The sequence below is a fragment of the Natator depressus genome, chromosome 10 (genome assembly GCF_965152275.1).
Source record: "Natator depressus isolate rNatDep1 chromosome 10, rNatDep2.hap1, whole genome shotgun sequence".
Classification (NCBI taxonomy): domain Eukaryota; kingdom Metazoa; phylum Chordata; order Testudines; family Cheloniidae; genus Natator; species Natator depressus.
This window is the reverse complement of record NC_134243.1, coordinates 48733621-48756690: the sequence shown is the minus strand read 5'-3', so window position 1 is coordinate 48756690 and position 23070 is coordinate 48733621. Positions and strand designations below refer to the sequence as shown.

The 23070-nt window shown below is 41.0% G+C and overlaps 1 protein-coding gene across 2 annotated transcripts in view; it reads left to right on the top strand.

The window, feature by feature from the left end:
* Positions 1 to 4265: 4265 nt before the first annotated feature.
* The window catches only part of PSTPIP1 (proline-serine-threonine phosphatase interacting protein 1), a 97689-nt gene continuing 78884 nt past the window's right edge, over positions 4266 to 23070 (top strand). The window contains exon 1 of one of the 2 annotated variants that reach the window (XM_074966067.1): positions 4266 to 4601. In XM_074966067.1, coding sequence (XP_074822168.1) covers positions 4569 to 4601 — 33 coding nt within the window. In that variant the 5' untranslated portion in view covers positions 4266 to 4568. Of the gene's footprint in view, positions 4602 to 12224; positions 12337 to 23070 lie in introns of those variants that run through there. The other variant, XM_074966068.1, reaches the window with a different exon arrangement.

Below are 23070 nucleotides of genomic sequence, written 5' to 3'. Positions count from 1 at the left end.
GGGCTTCTACATCCATAGTGGCCAGGATGGTGTTTTCATCCAGACCACACCACACGATCCATTGTCTACAGCCAAGCTCTATGATACAACCGCATTTGCTCCAACCCCTCAGACAGAGACAATCACTTACAAGATCTCTATCAAGCATTCTTACAACTACAAAACCCACCTGCTGAAGTGAAGAAACAGATTGACAGAGCCAGAAGAGTACCCAGAAGTCACCTACTATAGGACAGGCCCAACAAAGAAAATAACAGAACGCCACTAGCCGTCACCTTCAGCCCCCAACTAAAACCTCTCCAGCACATCATCAAGGATCTACAACCTATCCTGAAGGACGACCCATCACTCTCACAGATCTTGGGAGACAGGCCAGTCCTTGCTTACAGACAGCCCCCCAACCTGAAGCAAATACTCACCAGCAACCACACACCACACAACAGAACCACTAACTCAGGAACCTATCCTTGCAACAAAGCTCGTTGCCAACTGTGTCCACATATCTATTCAGGGGACACCATCATAGGGCCTAATCACATCAGCCACAATATCAGAGGCTCGTTCACCTGCACATCTACCAATGTGATATATGCCCTCATGTGCCAGCAATGCCCCTCTGCCATGTACATTGTCAAACTGGACAGTCCCTACGTAAAAGAATAAATGGACACAAATCAGACGTCAAGAATGACAACATTCAAAAACCAGTTGGAGAACACTTCAATCTCTCTGGTCACTTGATTACAGACCTAAAAGTGGCAATACTTCAACAAAAAAACTTCAAAAACGGACTCCAATGAGAGACTGCTGAATTGGAATTAATTTGCAAACTGGATACAATTAACTTAGGCTTGAATAGAGACCGGGAGTGGATGGGTCATTACACAAAGTAAAACTATTTCCCCATGTTTATCCCCACCCCCACCCCCACTGTTCCTCAGATGTTCTTGTCAACTGCTGGAAATGGCCCATCTTGATTATCACTACAAAAGGTTCCCCCCCACCCCAGCCCCCCGCTGGTAATAGCTCACCTTAAGTGATCACTCTGGTTACAGTGTGTATGGTAACACCCATTGTTTCATGTTCTCTATGTATATAAATCTCCCTACTGTATTTTCCACCGAATGCATCCGATGAAGTGAGCTGTAGTTCATGAAAGCTTATGCTCAGATAAATTTGTTAGTCTCTAAGGTGCCACAAACACTCCTTTTCTTTTTGTGAATACAGACTAACACGGCTGCTACTCTGAAACCTGTCTATATGTACTATGTTTATCTATATGAGTCATCTGCCAGTCTAAGCAATACTTTTCCAGATATTTCATCCTTATAGTTGTGCGATGTAAGACTGCTTTCTGCTGGATGGAGTATGTCAAATCTATTCATCCATATGCAGCTTCTCTCTAACAGCTGAGACAGTAGAACTGTTCCCTTAGGACGCCATCTTGCAAGGTTCTGAGCTCTCTGGTTCCAATCCAACAAAACACATCAACATGTACTTAACAGTATAAGCATGTGAATATTTCCCTAGGCTTCAGTTTGGGCCACTATAATCCTCAACACAATGCAGGGTCGAGCCCCTAGTTAATGAGGAAGTAATCTGTGTGAGAGAAGCCAGGATTTCTAACCCTGATGCTGTAGATATGTGGCTAGTTGACAATAGTAGTGGTTTGGGTTGGTTTTTGGTTTTTGTTTTTTTTGGGGGCGGGTGTTTGTTTTAATCATGAGCTGGGTGAAAGAAACCTTGTTGAGTTGGGTTAAAACCCCTGCTGAGGTTGATAGATGTGAACTCATCCCTCAATTAACATAACTGGAAACATAAGCCCCACAGACAAAAGTGTATGTGAACCGGACTAGGAGCTTTTGAGCTGAGTATTGTTTTGGGTAGGTGTGTGTGAGAGAGAACACACACCTACTGAGGTCACAGACAAGAACAGAGAGGTAGAGAGAGAGTTTTTGGGTTTGGTGTTGGCTCAAATAAGACGGCGGGTTGGGGGACTGTTAAGACAAGAAACTGCTCCTTTTTGTTCTTGGTTCCTTCTGTGTTCAGAGACACAAGACTTTGTACGTTCCTTGTAAATAAACAAAACTACAACAAAGAAATACCTGGCTACCACCAATTTCTACACCCCACTGGAACACCCACAGAGCCCTGAACTTCAACTAGTTGCTCTGATCAAAAAGGAGAAACAATATATGTGCAGCTGTGGATCATTATAAACTGGAATATGTAGTTCGAGCCAGGAATAGAACCCAGGAATCCTGACTCCAAGGCTCCTCCTCTGGCTCTGTCTTTTGTGACTGTAAACCAGAGAGAAACTGAAGCACAGGGGGCTGTGTCTCTAAAATGGAGATAATACTTCTGTTTCTCATAGGAGAAGGGAGGCTCAATTTGAGGATAAAATGTCCTTGTACATCTCTGCTCTCATTTCCTTCTAGTGCCCTTTTATACACTCTCTATGCTTCTCCCAATGTTCTCTCCTTCTTATTCCCTTAGGGTTTGACAGTGCAAGATGCTGAGTATTTATGCTTAAATCCTTTGCTGGATTGAGGCCAGCAAGCAGAACCATTGAAGGCAGTGGGACAACTCTCATGCTTGAAGTGAAGCATTTGCTCAAGGGCTGTGCTTGATCAGGACTAGTGTACTCAGCACCTTGCATGACTGAGCCCTTAGTCTTCTCCTTGCCGTTCATGGTTCCGTGCCTCTTTCATGCTGGTTTGAACAGTCTCATATGCCTTGTCCACCAAGTGCCCTCCCTCTTCGGAAATCCCACTACTTCCACAAATCCTTCCCACCTTGTTCTCCTCATCAATACCCTCTGCTCATCTTTCTTGATCTGACCAGTTGTCCTGTGACTAGTCTCTCGGATTGTAAACTTCAGGGGCGAGGGAACATGTCAATTTTATGTTACATTTGCATCACTACGTGCATGTCTCGTAACAATAATTGCAGACCGAATCCTACAAATAGATCACTGTAAGCAGACACTTATGCCCACGGGGAGGCCCAGTGAGGTCAACAGGGCTCTGTGTGGCCACAAGATCTACCTGTGCAGAACTGACTGCAGGATCAGAGGAAACCCCTGCAAAATGCTTTGAGATCCTTCAAAGAAAGAGACCAATTCTAAGTGCTGTTCCAATAGATCAGATTTAAAAATTAATTGAGTGTATCTCAGACATTTGAAATGAACATATAGTGGGCCAGGTTTGGAAGTGGATAGTATGCTGCTGGGAAACCCAGATTTCCAGAGCTTTGTATGGGCTATTCCCTACCCCCACATTCAAAAGGCTCCTTGTTCAAATTCCAGTCAGAACTTTAAAATAAAAAACCCTCAAAAATATTGAAAGGGACTGACAGACAAATTGCATCAATTGTAGAGTAAAGAGGAAAGCAGAGACAAGTCATAGTTTCAAATAAAGAAAAGTATCACGTTAGTACCAATTATTTCCAGGCCTATAAACATATCTGTCATCCGATTTAGCTACTTGTTTTAAACACTGCATTTCAGTGCTTCAGTGGGCAAGGTATTCTGTACACTGTTAGATTAGATGTCTGCTCTTCAAAATGGTTAACAACTTCAGACCTCTGTGCTGGTAAGCTGTTAACTCCAACTAACCTCTCACTCACGCCTCACTTTTTAAAGAGTTTGGAGTTTACCTCTAGACCTCACTTATCCAGCTTCTTAGTAAATAAGACAGTGTCTCCCTTAATATTTTATTTGCAAATGACTTGACAGATCACACAGGGTGCATTGCTAGCACTCATTTTACTGAATCATCACATTTTAAAATTTCTTACACAATGATGTCAGGAGAAAGCTCCGGATTCGCATTCCAATGGCAGTGTGCATGCTTTATTTTATTTTTTTTATAGTCACAAAGACATCTGTATGAAGGCAGTTTGCAAATCAGAGAAATATATATATTTGCAATGAAGACATTGTGATTTCCTCAGTCCTGCTAAGGGGCTGCAAAATGTAACTTTGCAGCTACACTTCCTGTGCGTGTGTGGGTACGAACTTCTGCCAAAAAGATTATGAAGAAACGTGGTGCATGATTTTTTCTGCAATGCCTCCTCAGCGACTATTTTAATCTGATTTCCTACCTGGTTTGTCTCTTTCTATTATGCTGGTTTCCTTATTATTTTTTTATTGTATTCTCTCTTTGTGTAGTTGATCAGATCCTGTGATCACCTTTTTTTTTTTTTTTTTTTTTTTGCCTGTAGCTCACATGCACGCATGGCGAGGAGCAGACTGACATCATTTGACATCCCTCTGCTTCCTCATTTCAATATTAACTGTTTACCAGAAGAGAAACAGGTTTGGAGCTAGGCTGGTCTTTTGGGTTTTTTTTTTTGTTAGTGAGTTTTTTTCTCTTCACAGTAGCAGATGGAGCTTCCTCAAACTGCCCAGTGCTGTTTTTCATTTTGAAAGAGACAGGACTGTGGAAGTGTTTCACTTTCTGCTCTAGCTGGTGTATAGTAACAACAGCAAAGCTGAGTGCCGCTGCTACTCTGCTCTCAGAGCAAACTTGTTCAAGGATTTTCCCCCCCTCCATAAATCAATAGGCATGACACAGCTGCAGTTCAAAGATGCATTTTGGGTAAGTGTGCAGTTCCTCTATATTTCCTGTGTTATAGCTTCATTTATATATCTAAAGAGATTTTCTATTAATTTATTAACGGTTCACCCTTCAAACTGAGTTTAGAAGCAGATTAAGCTCACCACCCCCCCCCCCGGCCCAAACATACCGTTTGCTATGATAACCATTTAACCTTTGAAAGAAAGACACATTGTAAAGCGTTATGGTCGACTTGGACTATATGACAGGTGCAGTTCTGATGCTTTATTTCTAAACTAAGTACTCAAACCCTTTTGAAAGGAACAAGGCTTAGTTTGTCATGCAGCCCCAAGAGCACTCGCTTGTAGTGAGTTGTTGGAGTTAGGGAGTTGCTACTCTGAGCAGGTGAACTGTTGCTAATGATATTATGATTTCTCTAATACTTGCTTTCAGAATTTTTGAAGCCTCAGCCAAACTAACAGCCCCACACAGAACCTTACCATGCACCCACCTGCTGTTTGTATATCTAACTTAGACCTGCAGAAGGGCATTCATGTTGCATTAGGGGGCTCAGTATCCCAAACCATGAGATCATGTGTCAAGGTCTCCCCCCCTTTTTTTTAAATGGAGATGGACTTAAAATCATGAGAATTTCAGAAATAATAATTTGTGCGGGTGGGGTGTATTAATTTTCCTTTTGGTTTCCGAGCCTTTCGTTGTCATGTTTTCAATCTCTTCTCTGCAAACACAAGGGTTAGAAACCATTTGTTTTTTTAAATGAAAGCTGAGATTTGTAAGTAATCCCGTGACTGCAGGAGCTGGTGCTTTAAGAAAAACAACTAATGCTGTATGACTTTACAGGCTGAAAATGACAGTTCTTCCCCACCCCTCTTTCCCTCCTCGCCTATCCCCCAGCCCTGGAAAGCACCTGCAAAGGATCGGGAATCTACATGTTGGAAGGGAGTGAAGATGAGTGCACTACCCCCATCATCCCCTCACCAAGCCTGAGGAGAATCCACATAAAATTTAATTCAACCCTGATGCTGTATTAACTTTCATACCACACCCACAGCACATTGTACCCCCTGTGGGTGAAGTGGAGGGGAAGGACCATGGGTAGGGTTGAGTGGGGAGATAAGGAAAAAGGAGAAGTGGTGTAGAGGTAAAAAAATAGAAATGGCTAACCTAAACTAAACTCCATATTCCCCAAATGCAAAGTAGGTAAACTCCATTTCCCTGCATTTCCCCGCCATTACGCTCCTGAAAGGGAGTCCAACGCCTTAGCAACTTGTCTCTGCGGGAGTTGCAAAGCCTGGTTACTGGAGAAGGGGCACACAGCAGGCCCTGGCTGGAGCTATTGTTGAAGCACAGGCCTTCTGCACTGATGACCCTGATCTCCAATGACTATTGGAGAATCCACAGTTCTGCAGGCCAGCCACTGGGCTCTTTCCTGGGGTAAGTGCCAATGGTTTCCCTTGGTGAGCTTTCCTCCCTTTGATCATCTCCAGAGGGTTTCCCACAGGAGGAGTTTTGAGCAGTTAAAACAGAACCCCAAAATACAAAAATTAAAGTTCCTATCGTAATGCTAACACAGCCGTGGGTGCACCTAGGATAGATTTTCCAGGCCTGTTTTTCTGTTAAGGTTGGTAAACGTACAGTGTAATATTCAGGGTTGGGAAATGTAGCTAGTCAGCACTACTGTAGGAACTTCAGCTTCTGCATTTTGAGACTTCTTTTTAAACTGTGCAATTTTAAAATTTGTATAATACTTTTTTTTGCATGTACTTTCTAGGGGCCAGATCCTCAGTTGGAGTAAATCAGTATTGCTCTGTGGAAGTCCATGGAGCTATGCTAATTTACGCTAGTTGATAATCTGGCCCTAGCAAGGTTTTGGTTGTGTTTTTTCCCAGTAAAAGCCCATTGCCTGTATTTTGGAATGTTAGTATTTCAATAATTCCTACTAGGCTTTGAAGTTTACACCTCCTTAAAGTGAACATACCTTTGTTTTTGCTATTGTTTGGCTACAAAGAGTTTTTTTGCAGGGCATAGTTAATAAGGTAGAAACACATCCGGTGGCTGTATCGTCACAATGAAAAAAACTAAAACAAAAACTTAGAATGTACAGGATGTAGCACAATATGTGAACACCTCACAGCTAGGCACTATAAATCACAAGATCAGCAGTTAATTTCCCATCCATGAGTTTCTGCTATGTCCAATAGCAAGACAGGTTTTGGAAGAGATTTGCGGTGTCTCTTTCAATGAGAGATTCATCTCCCACATTCAACTGGCACCAATAGCTGTGACTATGTCTACATGATAAAACAAGGTGGTTTTCACCTCATGGTAGCTATCTTGAGATAGCGCCTTAAAAACCAGCTCCCTTCATCGGATGCTGTAGTTCACGAGCGCTTATGCTCAAATAAATTTGTTAGTCTCTAAGGTGCCACAAGTCCTCCTTTTCTTTTTGCGTTATATTACAGAATATCCACTCATACACACTCTTTTGCAGTGAATACGTGACCTGAGAGCAGCAGATCTTTGTCTATAGGTCTGGGCAGAGAAAACACGCAGTTCACCCTGCCTCCTAAGTGTTGCCTAAGTACTTTTAAAGCTGAGCCCTCTTTCCGGAAAATGAATCATTACAACTGGTTTAATTTTTCATTTCCTCCCCACAACCAAACATATGGAAAATTTAGCACAGAAATTACTTTGCTAAATTTCACGCTTCAGCCATTTTTGCTGTAAACTGGACTTGGGGAAAACAAATGTCAATAGAATTTTTTTTAAATGCAGAGTATTTTTAAAATTGTCTACAAACTCAACAACAGCTGAAGTGAATTTGGTCAAACTCTCAGTAAAATTTGCTTTTTTGGCTGAAGTGTCCCATGCTCCAATCTATAGAGTAACACCATTTGGGATGTTTTGAGGGTGAGAAAATAGGCACTTACTTACAAAACCATTTTGCTAACTCAAGTGTAGCATTTACTAACAGGTGAATGCTTTATAATTACTATGTAATACCAAGGTAGCAGCGCCATTCTCTCTCCATCTCACCAGCACCCACAGAGTAGAAGATAACTTTGTGTTAGCTGTCGCACCTGCACGGTACCAGCTGAATTTCATTTCTATAGGGTTACTTTAGTGGGCAGAGATACGTACAATAAGATACGCACAATTAAGTTTACAAATTCAGGATTTCCTTCCATTGTTTTTTCACTGCTAGGAATCCTAAGGGTCACCTTTTCGTCCTCACCCGTTTGATGCTGATCCATTAAAATCAATTGGGGCTTTGCCACTGACTGCAATGGAGCAGGAGCAGGCCCTATTTCCTTTTCTTTTGACGTGCTCATCCCCACCATCAAAGCCTTGCAGTGCAGCTAACTCTGGCCAGGAACTGGATACGGCTTTTACTGGCACCATTCAATGCTGTTCCTTAATCATCTTGGAAGACAGAGTATAATTTTCAAAAACATTTCAGTGACTTAGGAGCCTCGGTCTCATTTTTAAGTGACTTAGGCACTTAGGGCATGATCCAAAGTTCACTAATGTCAATAGAAAGACTTCCTATTGACTTCAGCGGGGTTTGAATCAGGCTCTGGGGAATCTAAATCTCATTGATAGTCACTAGAATTGAGGCTCCTAAATGTGGGACCTAGTTTTAAATCATTTAGGCGCTACTGAAAATTTGACCAGCAACATGAGGTTCTTGCTTCTCAACCCTGGACTGAGCACAGCACTCTCAATTTCTGGTTGTTCAGAGTGAAAAGTATTAGCAAGTGTTACTGGCAAACAAGCTGATTTCTCTCTCTCATAACTTTAAATACATTCTGTGCAAGATACACTGCAAAATCTACTGCTTAGGTGAACCTCAAACATTACTTTGGCTTTGTGATGGCTCTCAATATTTCTGCACATAGGTATGCTATTTGTACACAGATGGCTAAAGTAAAAGTTTTCATTTCTAATGAGCCTGTGGCCTGTGATATGCAGGCGCAGAAACAAACCTAAGACTCCAATGTTTCCGCAGGCATAATGAAAACTGTTTGAGAGACTTAGCATACACAATACTTAGTACACACTATTCTGATTGATATTTTATTTTACAAGGAGGCTCTTTTTACATGGTGAAACCATTTGACACTCAAGATGTTTGCCTACTTTCCTGTAATAATAAATAATAATAATAATAAAGAGCTGGAAAAGATTGCATTTATGTGTAGGAATGATTCAAACACCTTGATGTAGCTACCTGAATGTCCACCTGGTATTGATTTAGACTCTCTACACTGAAGTAAAAGCTACCTGTGGCTTGATTCCACTAGGATTTTACATTGCAGTAGCTATCTCTGTGTAAAAACACACTCTCCCTCACTCCCCCCCAAGAAAGACAGCCACAGTTTGCAGAGTTTAATTTGTTTCCACAGCAGCAAGGGAGAGGCTAGAAACCCATTGAATAGGATCTGTGGCCCTTCCTGCGCAGAAGAACGAAGTGAATGGTTGTGCAGATCTCCATCCCAGGATAGTCTAGCTATATGAGCTTTATTTCATCACAATGGATTAGGTTAGTAGTACATTTTCAGTGCACTGGATTTTACATGCAACAGTTAGAGCTTGTTGGCTCCTATAAGCTTATTCCTCCTGCCACTAGAAGAACAGGTTAGTTCAGTCTAATATTGTTTTGATTTCTTTTGGTGAAAACTATTAGAATAAAGCATCTGGAAGTGTAGTGCAGGCCAGTGTTTAGAGCAGGCATCTGGGAGTCAGGACTCTTGGGTCTCTTTCCTATTTTTGCTATAGATTCGCTTTGTGATCTTAGTCTCAGTTTACTCATCTGGAAAACAAGCACAGCACTTGTCCATTTCACAGTGGTCTTACGAGCTTTAATATTTGTAGATACAGCATAGTAATTCAATACAGCCAGAGTTTCAGCAGACTCGAATTAGGTCCCAGGGGAACAGAAACATTTCATTAGCACAGAAATATTATTGCAGACTGGGGAGCCCCACTTTTTGACTGGATAGTGAGTACCCAAAGCAATTTAAGAGGAGTCTGGGCCTTTCTAAAGGGAGTGAAATAAAAAAAAATATACATGGAGCAATCAACAAATGAAAAGGGCCATCCGCCAATTTTCAGAAGCAGCATTATGAAAGCTTTGAAAGGGAAACATTGAACTAATGAAGAATGGCTTTGCTGTGGGTGTCCGGACTCCATAAAAAGAAAAATCTTGAAAGCCAGGAAAATGCTGGGACACATTGTCTATGCTTTTGGAATACAAAACTGAGAAATGGAACTACTCTGATGGTATACATCTGGGGTTGTACTGTATGTTGGCCAACAGAAAAGGTGCTAAAGTGCTGCGTTCTATAGTCTGCCGGATCCCTTTGATAAGCAAACTTATCGGAACAAATGATCTTGTCATATGAGACTAGTACTCAAGTTATTTTGGGGATAGTTAATTTTGAAGAGAAATAACAGACAGTCAACACCAACTGTTAAACATAGACTGGAGCTAATGGTTCCTTTTCTGACCAACATCTCTACCGCAAAAGTGAGTTCATGCATAAAAAGTGCAGGTACTGGTGAGAATACAGTCTACAATAATACTGCTCCTGCTTCCTGAGCTTAATCTGGAGAACCACTATCTTGCTCAAAAGTGACCTCAATGATTCAAGAAGAAGAAGAAGAAGAACCCAGAGGATGAGACTGTAAACCCAGTTTGGAAGTTTAACATAAGAATTTTTAACATTATTTGACATCTACACAGTAAGGTTTTTAAATTGTTTAAACGAGTGTAGCAGGACGGAGACTGCGACAGTAACAGAAAGAGTTACTTCAAATTAAAACAGTATTTTCAGTGTTTTGCAACAAGAGAGAGTGTCTTACCATAAGAATATTCAAGTTCAGAGCAAGAGTCATGGAGCTCTTATTCAATGCTGTTTAACCACTACCATTTCTGTCACCACCACTCAGACCTTCTAGTGGTCACAAACAACTTGTGCAGTCGGTCCCTGCACTCAAAATGACAACCCTGTCTCAATTCTACACTTTATTGGGCACAAATGGGCAATATATTTTCTTTACTCGTGCTTCTTACATTCTCTTCACATCCAAATTCAATTATTATTAGGCTGGCATAGCTTTGTACAAATGCTGCTGACCCACAGCTGGAAAACTTGTTCTTGTATATAGTAAAATCAATTAGATTCAAAGATCTAATCTCTTAAGTTTTCCCCCCACTGTGGACTGCATCATTAAGCTTCTCCTCCCCACCTCATGTCTCACTTTGCCAGGATTGGATCATAGTAGCACAGCCACATACCTGCTTCATTGAAGTTTGCAATGATTCAAGCGAAGTAGCGAGAAAATGTATTGCCTCACCTAACTTAAGGGGTATGTTCCCTTGTGCTGCTTTGAAGATGCTGTGGAATGGTCTTTGACACTCACTGGGCATTTGTATGGATGGCACATCAGGTTGCCTAGGAAACAGCAGATTTTTGGTTCCGTCCTCTCTTTATTTCACCAATGTCATTTTTTGGTTTTACTTTCATGCCATAGTGCAGCAAGGTGGATTCTGACTGTCAGATGATATGTAATACACTTGTTTAATCTCAGGCGGCTCATCTGTTTTTTGTTGTAAAACATTTCTCAGCAACTACAGTCAAATAACGTAAAGCTGACAATACTATTCTGTCAGGACTTCAGGATTCCATCTGGGCTGAATCAAACACTGAAGATACATAACGCAGCACTGTAATCATTCTGTGTTACTTTAGAGGTCCAGGATAAGAAAAAATAATGTTGAAAATATGCATCCAAGTTCCAGCAGTTTCTCAGTTCCTTAAAAAGTTACCACTTTACTAGAAATGGAATTCAGTTCTGCTTCCCTGTGTTAAGAAACCTCACTGGACAAGTCTCAGAAATTGAAAAGTTCCATGGCTGCAGCTGAGCAGTCTTGAAGCATCTTTATCTTTGTCTTAAAGGAAAACAGGAGCAAATTGCTATAATGCCTTAGCAAACTCAGTAGCAAAGAGCTATTCAGAGCAAGGGTTAAAAGAGGGCTTAGAGACATCGGTTCTTGTTCCTCTATATAGAGGCAAGAGCAAATAAAAAAAAAGATTTGTAAAGTAACAGCTTTTTCAAACCTTTGGGCAGGTTGGCTGGTGGTGACCTAAAGCACCCCTGTATTCACACCCTATACGCCATTGTAATACTCTTTGTATAAAACATGCCTGGTGACTTGTAACTAGTAAAACTAGTAACTTGCTGGTCAATAATATCATAGTGAAATGTATGTAGCAACATCATATGTACAGTTATGAATTCTCCCTGTATGATGTTATTAGCACATGTTCAAAAGCAGACAGCCCTTTCTAGGCAAAAGTTGTTAAACAGTCTATCCTAAACAAAGAAATATGTGTTTCTCTCAATTTACATATAAGTATTAAACAGGGTCTTCAAGACAGCAGCGGGAGGGGATGGCAGGAAACAGACCAATTTGGATTTCAGCAAAAATACATGGGGAAAGAAAACTATGGAGCCTCCTTCACCACCAGACTCCAGGTCGCCTTCTTTACTGCATGAATAAACTTTACTTTGAAGGATAACCCTCAGAAGAATTCATTTTAAAGGCCTACTGGACTCTAAAGGAAAGGGGCAGAGAACTTCAAGTTCTCTCTGTTTCCCCTATGAAGACAAAGGCACCAGCACCCTTGGGCCTCTAGGAGAGATCCTGACCAAGGAAAGAGTCAGGCACCATCTTGCTGGAAGACTGTGGGTGAGAAAGACCATCCTAAGCAAACCCTTGAACCAAAACTTGCTAGATTAAGTTTTAGACTTTTAGATGTTTTCACTTTTATCTGCTTGTACCTAGGGCTGTCGATTAATCGCAGTTAACTCACATGATTAACTCAAAAAATTAATTGTGATTAATTGCACTGTTAAACACTAGAATACCAATTGAAATTTATTAAATATTTTGGATGTTTTTCTACAATTTCAAATATATCAATTTCAGTTACAACACAAAATACAACATGTACAGTGCTCACTTTATATTATTTTTTATTTTTATTTTATTTATTTATAAATATTTGCACTGTAAAAATGATAAACAAAAGAAATAGTATTTTTTAATTCACCTCATACAAGTACTGTAGTGCAATCTCTTTATCATGAAAATGAAACTTACAAATGTAGGGGGTTTTTTGTTACATAACTGCACTCAAAAACAAAACAACATAAAACTTTGGAGCCTACAAGTCCACTCAGTCCTACTTCTTGTTCAGCCAATCACTAAGAGAAACAAGTTTGGTTACATTTACGGGAGATAATGCGGCCCACTTCTTAATTACAATGTCATCTGAATGTGAGAACAGGTGTTCGCATGGCACTTTTGTAGCTGGCGTTGCAAGATATTTATGTTCCAGATGTGCTAAAGATTCATATGCCTCATTAAAAAAATAATATGTTAATTAAATTTGTGACTGAACTCCTTGGGGGAGAATTATATGTCTCCTCCTCTGTTTTGCCCGCATTCTGTCATATATTTCATGTTTTAGCAGTCTTGGATGGTGACCCAGCCATGTTGTTCATTTTAAGAACACTTTCACTGCAAATTTGACAAAATGCAAAGAAGATACCAATATGAAATTTCTAAAGATAGCTACAGCACTCGACCCAAGATTTAAGAATCTGAAGTGCCTTCCAAAGTCTGAAAGGCATGAGGTGTGGAGCATGCTTTCAGAAGTCTTAAAAGAGCAACGCTCCAGTGTGTAAACTACAGAACCCAAACCACCAAAAAAGAAAAATCAACCTTCTGCTGGTGGCATCTGACTCAGATGATGAAATGAAAATGAACATGCGTCGGTCCCCACTGCTTTGGATCGTTATCAAGCAGAACCTGTCATCAGCAGGGACACATGTCCTCTGGAATGGTGGTTGAAACATCAAGGGACATATGAATCTTTAGCACATCTGGCATGTAAATATCTTGCGACGCTGGCTACAACAGTGCCATGCAAACGCCTGTTCTCACTTTCAGATAACATTGTAAACAAGAAGCAGGCAGCATTATCTTCTGCAAATGTAAATAAACATGTTTGTTTGAGCGATTGGCTGAACAAGAAGTAGGACTGATCGGACTTGTAGGCTCTAAAGTTTTACATTGTTTAATTTTTGAATGCAGTTTGTTTTTGTACATAATTCTACATTTGTAAGTTCAACTTTCATGATAAAGAGATTGAACTACAGTACTTGTATTAGGTGAATTGAAAAATACTATTTGTTTTGTTTTTTGCAGTGCAAATATTTGTAATCAAAAATAAATATAAAGTGAGCACTGTACACTTTGTATTCTGTGTTGTAATTGAAATCAATATATTTGAATATGTAGAAAACATCCAAAAATATTTAAATAAATGGTATTCTATTTTGTTTAACAGTGCGATTTTTGCACAATTTTTTAAATAATTTTTTAATTTTTAATTGCTTGACAATTGCTTGATTAATTTTTTTAATTGCTTGACAGCCCTACTTGTAACCCTTTCTAACTTTATTTCTTTTACTTAGCATCACTTAACCTATGTTCTATGTAAATAAATTTGTTTTATTTTATTATAAACCAACTCAGTGAGGTGTTTCAAGGGAAGAATGTATTCACCCCCGCTACATGGATAAGCTGGGATGTGTTTTTGTGTCTTTAGAGGAACAAATGACCCTTATTATTTCACTGAGCTGTCCAGGAGAGGGCTGGACACTTAAGGGCACACTAAACTAACCCAATTTTTTCAATCTTTCCTCATAGGTTATATCTCTAGACCTTTAATCATTTTTGTTGCTCTCCTCCAGACTTTCTCCAATTTGTCCACATCTTTCCTGAAATATGGCACACAGAAATGGACACAATACTCCAGTTGAGGCCTTATCAGTGCGGAATAGAGTGGAAGAATTACTTCTTGTATCTTGCTTACAACACTTCTGCTAATACACATCAAAATGATGTTTGCTATTTTTGCAACAGTGTTACACTGTTGACTAGTATTTAGCTTCTGATCCACTATAACCCCCAGATCTCTTTCCACAGTATTCCTTCCTAGGTAGTCATTTCCCATTTTGTATGCGTGCAATTGATTGTTCATTCCTAAGCATAGTACTTTGCATTTGTCCTTATTGAATTTCATCCTATTTACTTTAGGGGGGAGGGATAGCTCAGTGGTTTGAGCATTGGCCTGCTAAACCCAGGGTTGTGAGTTCAGTCTTTGAGGTGGGCCATTTAGGGATCTGGGGCAAAAATTGGGGATTGGTCCTGCTTTGAGCAGGGGGTTGGACTAGATGACCTTCTGAGGTCCCTTCCAACCCTGATATTCTATGATTCTACTTCAGACCATTTCTCCAGTTTGCCAGATCATTTTGAATTTTAATCCAACACCTCCCATCTTGGTATCATCTGCAAACTTTATAAAAAGAACGGGAGTACCTGTGGCACCTTAGAGACTAACAAATTTATTAGAGCATAAGCTTTCGTGGGCTACAGCCCACTTCATCGGATGCATAGAATGGAACATATAGTAAGAATATATATATATATATATATATATACAGAGAAGGTGGAAGTTGCCATACAAACTGTAAGAGGCTAATTAATTAAGATGAGCTATTATCCGCAGGAGAAAAAAAACTTTTGTAGTGATAATCAAGATGGCCCATTTAGACAGTTGACAAGAAGGTGTGAGGATACTTAACATGGGGAAATAGATTCAATATGTGTAATGACCCAGCCACTCCCAGTCTCTTATCAAACCCAAGTTAATGGTATCTAGTTTGCATATTAATTCAAGCTCAGCAGTTTCTCGTTGGAGTAAGTGTACACTCTATGCCATTATCTAAATAATTTATGAAGATATTGACCCAGGACCAATCCTCTGCAGGACCCCACTCAATACACCCTTCCAGCTTGACTATGAACCACTGATAACTACTCTTTGGGAATGGTTTTCCAAGCAGTTATGCACCCACCTTATAGTAGCTCCATCTAGGCTGTATTTCCCTAGCTTGTTTATGAGAAGGTCATGCGGGACAGTATCAAAAGCCTTACGAAAGTCAATATATACCACATCTACCACTCCCCGCCCCCCATAAGGCTTGTTACCCTGTCAAAGAAAGCTGTTAGGTTGGTATGACATAATTTGTTGTTGACAAAATGTTTTCTTTCTGCTCTGAGTTGTGTTTTCATTCCATTCTGAAAACCTCAAGGAGGCCTCACATGTAAAACAGTGATTGGAATTCTCAGCTAGGCTCTCTTTAACAAAAAGGAACAAAGGACAAATACAAACTTGGAGTCCAATCTTGCTCTCAGCCTTGATTGGGGGGTTCTAGTCACTCCTGTGATACAAACAATAAAAACTCCAAGAGACTTGGATGCCCCAAAATGCCCCAAAAATCAAGCCCTTGGTTACATAGTTCCATCCTATTATCACAATTCCGAGTGCCTCAGGGAACAATAGGAGAGTCATAGAGGTTAAGGCCAGAAGGGACCACCAGATCCTCTCGCCTGATTGACTGTATATCACAGAACACCAGCCCCACTCAGCACCCACACGCTAAACCCAACAACTGAAATTAGACCAAAGAGGTAATAACCAAGTGAGACTTGGTCACAGGGAGGAGTTACTCAGTGAGTAGAGTGTGCTCAGAGAGATAGCCTCAGGAAATTGACCAACATGAAATGTGGCTGTCACCGGGAGAGCAGTGAGATAGGCACTGACAGGGCTGGAGCACCCACGGGGAAAAATTAGTGGGTGCTCTACACCCACTGGCAGTGAAGCTCCCCCCCGCCCCACTTCCTCCCCCCTCCCTGAGTGCACGGCGTCCCCACTCCTCTGCCCACCTCCCAGCTCTTCCTGCCCTGCCGCCGCCAAAAAGCTGTTTGGCAGCATTAGCACACTCTGGGAGGGAGTGGGAGGAGCGGGAACTCTCAGGGGAGGAGGCGGGGAAGAGGCCGAGCGGGGATTTGGGGAAGGAGTTGGAATAGGGGCAGGGAAGGGGAGGAGTTGGGGCGGGGACTTTGGGGAAGGAGTTGGCATGGGGCGGGGCAGGGGCGGGACCTCATGGAAGGGGTGGAGTGGGGGTGGGGCTGAGGGAAGGGGGGGTCGAGCACCCATGGGAAAGAGGGGAAGTCGGCGCCTATGAGCAGTGAGACAATCTTACAGTTCTTTACAGCATGACATACAATGGAATGGACAGGACTGACCAGTTACAGCATCAGTTTGTTTTATATCAGAAAGGCTTATGACGAAAGAGAAAGTTTCCTAAGGATCAGCGCTGTCTGGTTTTCTCTTCCAGTTGAACAGGCATTTCATTCTAGTTAGCTGAAGCTATTCACAATGCCACTGTGCCTGCTAGTAAGGGCTGATCTAAACAATAGTTTTTGCTGTTCAAACCAATACAGTGTAATCACTAGTCTGGACGCAGTTATGTTGATATGAAAGTGTTTATATCATAGCTTGTATCAGAATGGGGATGTGTCCATATGAAACTTCCTACCAAAATAGAGCTGTCCATTCCTAAGCAGTTTAGTTATTCTGGGATAAGCAATGTAACACAATTTGTGTGTGGATAGTAGGCAGGTTCTGCCTGAAAAAGCAAAGTTGTACCAGTGGAATGTTCCATGTTTTCATGAAACACTTGTTGTGTGGAGTTTCTTTTTGTTGTCAGATTGCACAATTTTTCAGGTTTTGTGACACACCATCCTGATAGATTGAGTTGACACGTTGCATCATACTGAGTAACAGGATGTGTTGAAAATCATTTGGAAGATCAAGATCTTTGAAGTTAAATGTAGATTTTGTGGTTTGAGAGGACTATCTAGCCATGTGGATATCTCTGCTAGGAGCCAGAGGAAATCCTTGAATTCATTCTCATATACAACAAGGAATGGAGAAAATTTCCTAAATATGTGTCCTTTCATATTCTGGAGATCTACCACACACAAATCTCTCACTGAGAAAACTGAGGCTCAGATGGAGAAAAGGCCTAGAGAATGGCTGTGTGACTTTAAAGTGAAACAAGTTCAGGAAGGAGTAAGTGAATCAATGTGAAGAAGCAGTTTGTACTTAAAAGCTCTGTAAGAAGAATTGACAGAAAAAGTTTGTTAGTGAGGAGAAAGGAGGCATGTACCTGTTGTAGTGGGTTAACATATTTTCCATAACTTTTATAGATCTGGGATCAAATCCTGCTTAGGTTGTAAATTCAAGGGAATTGAGTGGTCTCAGTTTTAGTCCTCAGTTGACGATGTCTCACATCTCAAAATCACTACAGCAGCCAGCATGCTGTCTCAGAACTGTTATCACGCTAACTGGGGACTCCTTAGTTCAAACCCTTGACTGTCTCTTGCTCCTCAAGCCAGGAAGTGCTTGAAGCACTATGGAAACAGAAAATTTCACCTCCAAAGGGGTATCTTTTTGTCCCACAACATTGGCACGGGCTGGCTACTTAATAATAATATATTTATGGATCTCTGAAAGTCTAATATCTATTTTACATAAGGACCAGGATGCTTTAAATGACATTGAAGGACAGTTTGGTATCTGCTCAGGCTGACCACTTAGGGAGGTGTAAAAAGATGGCTTAGATTCACCTTTGCTCCACATCTGAGCTGCTCAGAACTGTATGACTGCTTCATGCTGCCCCGCCCCCAGCTGCAGCTCAGGATGGAGCCGAACATGTATCTGAAGACAGGAGATTTTTTTCTAAGAAGACAGACTGGAAATAAAACAGGGAGGAACAGATACATAAACGTGGGGAAGATTTTTGGCCTGAGTTTTGTAATATCTGCATATTAACTATTAACAGAAATTAGACTGAGACCAAGCGTTGTCCCCAAATTTTATTTTTAGTTTCTCTTATGTGATTAAATAAATATTATCTAATAATATGCTGGAACAACCTTTGACCTAGCCTTATCTACCAGAAACCAAAATGCCCTCAGAAAAACAACATTACTCTCTGGCCTCACTCCAAAACAAATAGATGGAAGTGACTGAGTCAGATTTCTCTGTCCTTAGATTATCCAGCAAGGGACAACCTTGCTTTGTTGATTAAACTGAGGCATAAGTCATCTGATGACAGAAACACCACTACCTTGAAAATCTCACTTATCTCAACATTTTGCACAAACCGTAGCTGTAAGTAATCCCCCAAAATCATTCTAAACAAAAGAAGTTGGCAAAAAAGTCTTGATTTTTGTAGACTAGAACCTCAGAGTTACGAACACCAGAGTTATGAACTGACTGGTCAACCACATACCTCATTTGGAACCGGAAGAATGCAATCAGGCACCAGCAAAGACAAAAAAAGCAAATAGAGTACAGTGCTGTGTTAAAGGTAAACTACTAAAAAAATAAAGGGAAAGTTTAAAAAAAGATTTGACAAGGTAAGGAAACTGTTTCTGAGCTTTTTCATTTAAATTAAGATGGTTAAAAGCAGCATTTTTCCCCACACAGTAAAGTTTCAAAGCTGCATTAAATCAAAGTTCAGTTGTAAACTTTTGAAAGAACCACCATAACATTTTGTTCAGTTACAAACATTTCTGAGTTACAACCAACCTCTGTTCCTGAGGTGTTTGTAACTCTGAGGTTCTGCGTAGTTAGTTTGCTTTGTGCATTTAGAATCATAGGGTTAGAAGGGACTGCAAGGATCAGCTAGGTCAGTGGTTCCCAAACTTTAACCATCTGTGAACCACTTTCACTAAAATGTCAAGTCTCGCAACTCCCCCCCCCGGCCAAATTGAATATTTCCAGGGATTGTCTCCTTTACCTGAGTATAAATTATAAAAACAGTGCTCTTGGAAATATAAAATTTGTTCTTATGACATGCTTATTATAAACTATTTATCATTACAGTATTTTTATTACATTATGAAAACGGCTACACTCTTCCAGGATCTCACTTTCGTAGCTTGTATCACTTTGAATAAGCCTGATATAAGACAAGGCTCCTAGGTTTCATCAAGGAGTATCAGATGAGGAACAGCGTGAAGAGATTTAAGAAGCCAACTCAAAGAGTTCCTCCTACACAAGCATTCAGGTCTTGAGCAGTCCAGGCAAACAACGCACGTTACAACAAAGCTTAAACTTGTTCTTCGTAATAATTTTAAAAACAATACTAGCTGCCTATTTAATTTTAAAGACAGCAAAAAATATCCACCTCCGTTTCCATTTCTTATAAGGAGTCTTGAAGTTTAAATCTCCTCAGTGTGATAGATATGCTTGCTTTGATCTGCTTAGCTCTTGGAAGTCCAGGGGCTCCCTAGAGACAGCTCTGTCTGCCATTAGGGAATTTTTTCCAAGAACCCCCTGTAACATTTCGTGAACCCCAGTTTGGGAACCACTGATCTAGGCTAACCCTCTGCCAAGATGCAGGACTTGTTGTGGCTAAACTATCCAAGACAGGTGGCTATCCAGCCTCCTTTTGAAAACCTCCAGTGAAGAAACTTCCACAAAGTTCCTAGGCATTCTGTTCCATTGTCCTACTGTTCTTACAGTTACGAAGTTTTTTCCTGAGATTTACTCTAAATCTGCTGTGCAGTAGTTTGAACCCATTGCCTCTTGTCCTGCCCTCTGTAGCAAGAGAGAATAACTTTTCTCCATCTTTTTAATGGAGCCTTTCAAGTATTTGAATACCGCTATCATGTCCCCCCCTTAATCTCCAACTGAAAAAACATACCCAGTTACTCTAGCCTCTGCTCATATGGCTTGCATTCCATCCCTTTGATCATCTTTGTCACTTGCTTCTGGATCCTTTTCAGTTTTTCTACATCCTTTCTTTACATTGGTGACCAAAATTGGACACAGTACTCCAGCTGAGGCCTAATCAGTGCCGAATAGAACAGTGCTATCACCACCCATGACTTGCATGCTATGCCTCTATTAATGCAACCTAAAACTGCATTTGCTTTTTTTTGCAACAGCATTGCATTGCTGACTCATGTTCAAGTTGTTATCTACCACTACCCCCAGATCCTTCTCAGCAGTGCTGCTGCCAAGCCAGTTACCCTCCATTCTGTATTTGTTCATTTGGTTTTTCTTCCCTAACTGTAGCACCTTACATTTGTCTTTGTTGAATTTCATTTTGTTGTCTACAGCCCAGTTCTCCAGTTTATCAAGATCCCTCTGAATTTTAGCTCTATCCTCCAAAGCACTGGCAATTCCTCGCCCCACCCCCCGCAGCTTTGTGTCATCTGCAAATTTGATCAGTGTGCTCTCTATTCCTACATCTAGGTCATTAATCAGATGTTAAAACAACACCAGACCCGGGCTGGACCGATTCCTTGTATTCTGGAGAGGAGTTGAACCGGTGTGTGTTTGTGGGGGTGATAGTCACACTCCTGGGGTGCCTTTTCCATTTGCACTGTTCATCTTTGCTTCTCACACCCGTCGACCTAGCACTGTCCATGGCGTTGGTTGGGTCAGTTTAACTGCGTTGCTCAGGGGTCTGGGTTTTTCATACCCTTGAGTGACGTAGTTATAACCAACCTGATTTCCTAGTGTAGACCAGGCCTAAATGTCTCTATACAGGGTTAGATAAGCAAGGGCATATCTCATTAGAATATGTATTTGGACACAAGTCTGGCTATATAGGATCCTCTTATTGAAGGAGTTAGTGGGGGATTTTCCAGAGGTTCATTGTCCAAAGCTAAGCTCTGATTAACTGGTTGAGATTTTTTTAGTTTTGTCACAGTTTTGTCTTCTTCCAGTAGGATTTCATCACTTGAAAACATAAAGGAACAAACTTGAAAAATGCTCCCCCTTAACTTCCAGCCCCCCTCTACTGTGCTCCAGTCCACTACCCCTAGTCTCTGCAATACAGAGATGAGCTACCGAACTACCTGTTAACAACTCAGTGCTAAAGGTTTGATGCTGGCCAACTGCCCTGCAAAAACACTCCTCCTTCTAAGCAGCTGTAAATTAGTTGTTTCTGTCTAGGAGCTTTGTTCTGGTGCAGTGATACAAAGAAACACTGGAATTTCAAGTTGTTCCAAGCTGTCTTCTTTTTTAAATTTTTAATGCAAGACTGACAGGGCACAGAGACTGTATTAGTCATTAGGTTTATTTGCTTAGGTGTAAGGACATGAGCATTACCACTGCAAGGACCTTCAGCAAGAGCCTTTAAGAGGAGATAAGAGACCAGACATTCACTGTTTTAGCACTCAGGTACCACTTTATTCCTGCTAAAGGGGTAGGGAAGTGAAACTACACAAGGTGCTCTGCCCACAGGTTCCTCTGATTCTTTATATAATCCAAATTCCCACAGCTCAGCCACCAATCACCACATGAATCATTATGTGAAACACACCCAGTTATGAGTTATTGCTCTCAAGTCAGTCCTGACATTTACCCAAGTTATTTATTATGGAGAAACTTCTACCTACTAGAAAAACCACACTTTTCAGCTACCCAGTTCCCTTTTTAAAGCCTTATTGCATGAGGAGAGGTACCTACAGAGCACTGGGGAAGGAGGTGGGAGAGAAAACAGCAATAAGAAAATATATTCCAACTTGCCCACTTCATCACCCCTTGACTTTTGCACCACCACCCTGAGGAGATGATTGTCCGAAAACTCTGAGGATAATTGTGTGGAGTTTCCTGCCACTCTCCCCCTTAAACCCAAACCCCAGATCCAACCTCTCAACCTGTCAGGAAGTTCAGATCCAGATTGTGTAGCATGGACCCATTTCTCATTGTTTTAGGCTGGGATTTGGGTGCCTACACTCCCTTAGGTCTCTTTGAAAATCCCACCTGAAATACGCGGGAGAGGTGTTGCAAGAGAAATGTAGGACCACAAATCCAGGCATTGTCAAGTGTCAGGGTTCCCTCACCACTCTGAACTCTGGGGTACAGATGTGGGGACCTGCATGAAAGACCCCCTAAGCTTATTTCTACCAGCTTAGGTTAAAACTTCCCCAAGGCACAAATCCTTTCCTTGTCCTTGGATGGTATTGATGCCACCACCAAGTGATTTAGACCAGAATTCAGGAAAATGGCCACTTGGAGTCCCTATTTCTCCAGAATATTCCCCCAAGCCCCCTCACCCCCTTTCCTGGGGAGACTTGAGAATAATGTACTAACCAATTGGTTACAAAGTGAGCACAGACCAAACCCCTGGGTTTTTAGGACACTGAAAATCAACCAGGTTCTTAAAAGAAAATTTTATTTAAAAAAAAAGTAAAAGAATCACACCTGCAAAATCAGGATGGAAGGTAACTTTGCAGGGTAAATAAAAAGATTTTAAACACAGATGATTCCCCTCTAGGCTCAGCTTCAAAGTTACAAAAACAGGAATAAAACTCCCTCTTAGCATAGGGAAAATTCACAAGCTAAAACAAAAGATAATCTAACACATTTCCTTGCCTTTACTTAAAATTTCTGTAATTTTAGATGTATCATTTCAGGTATGTTTTCAGAAAATGCTTTACCTGCTTGGTCTCTCTCTCCATCCAGAGAGGGAACAAATA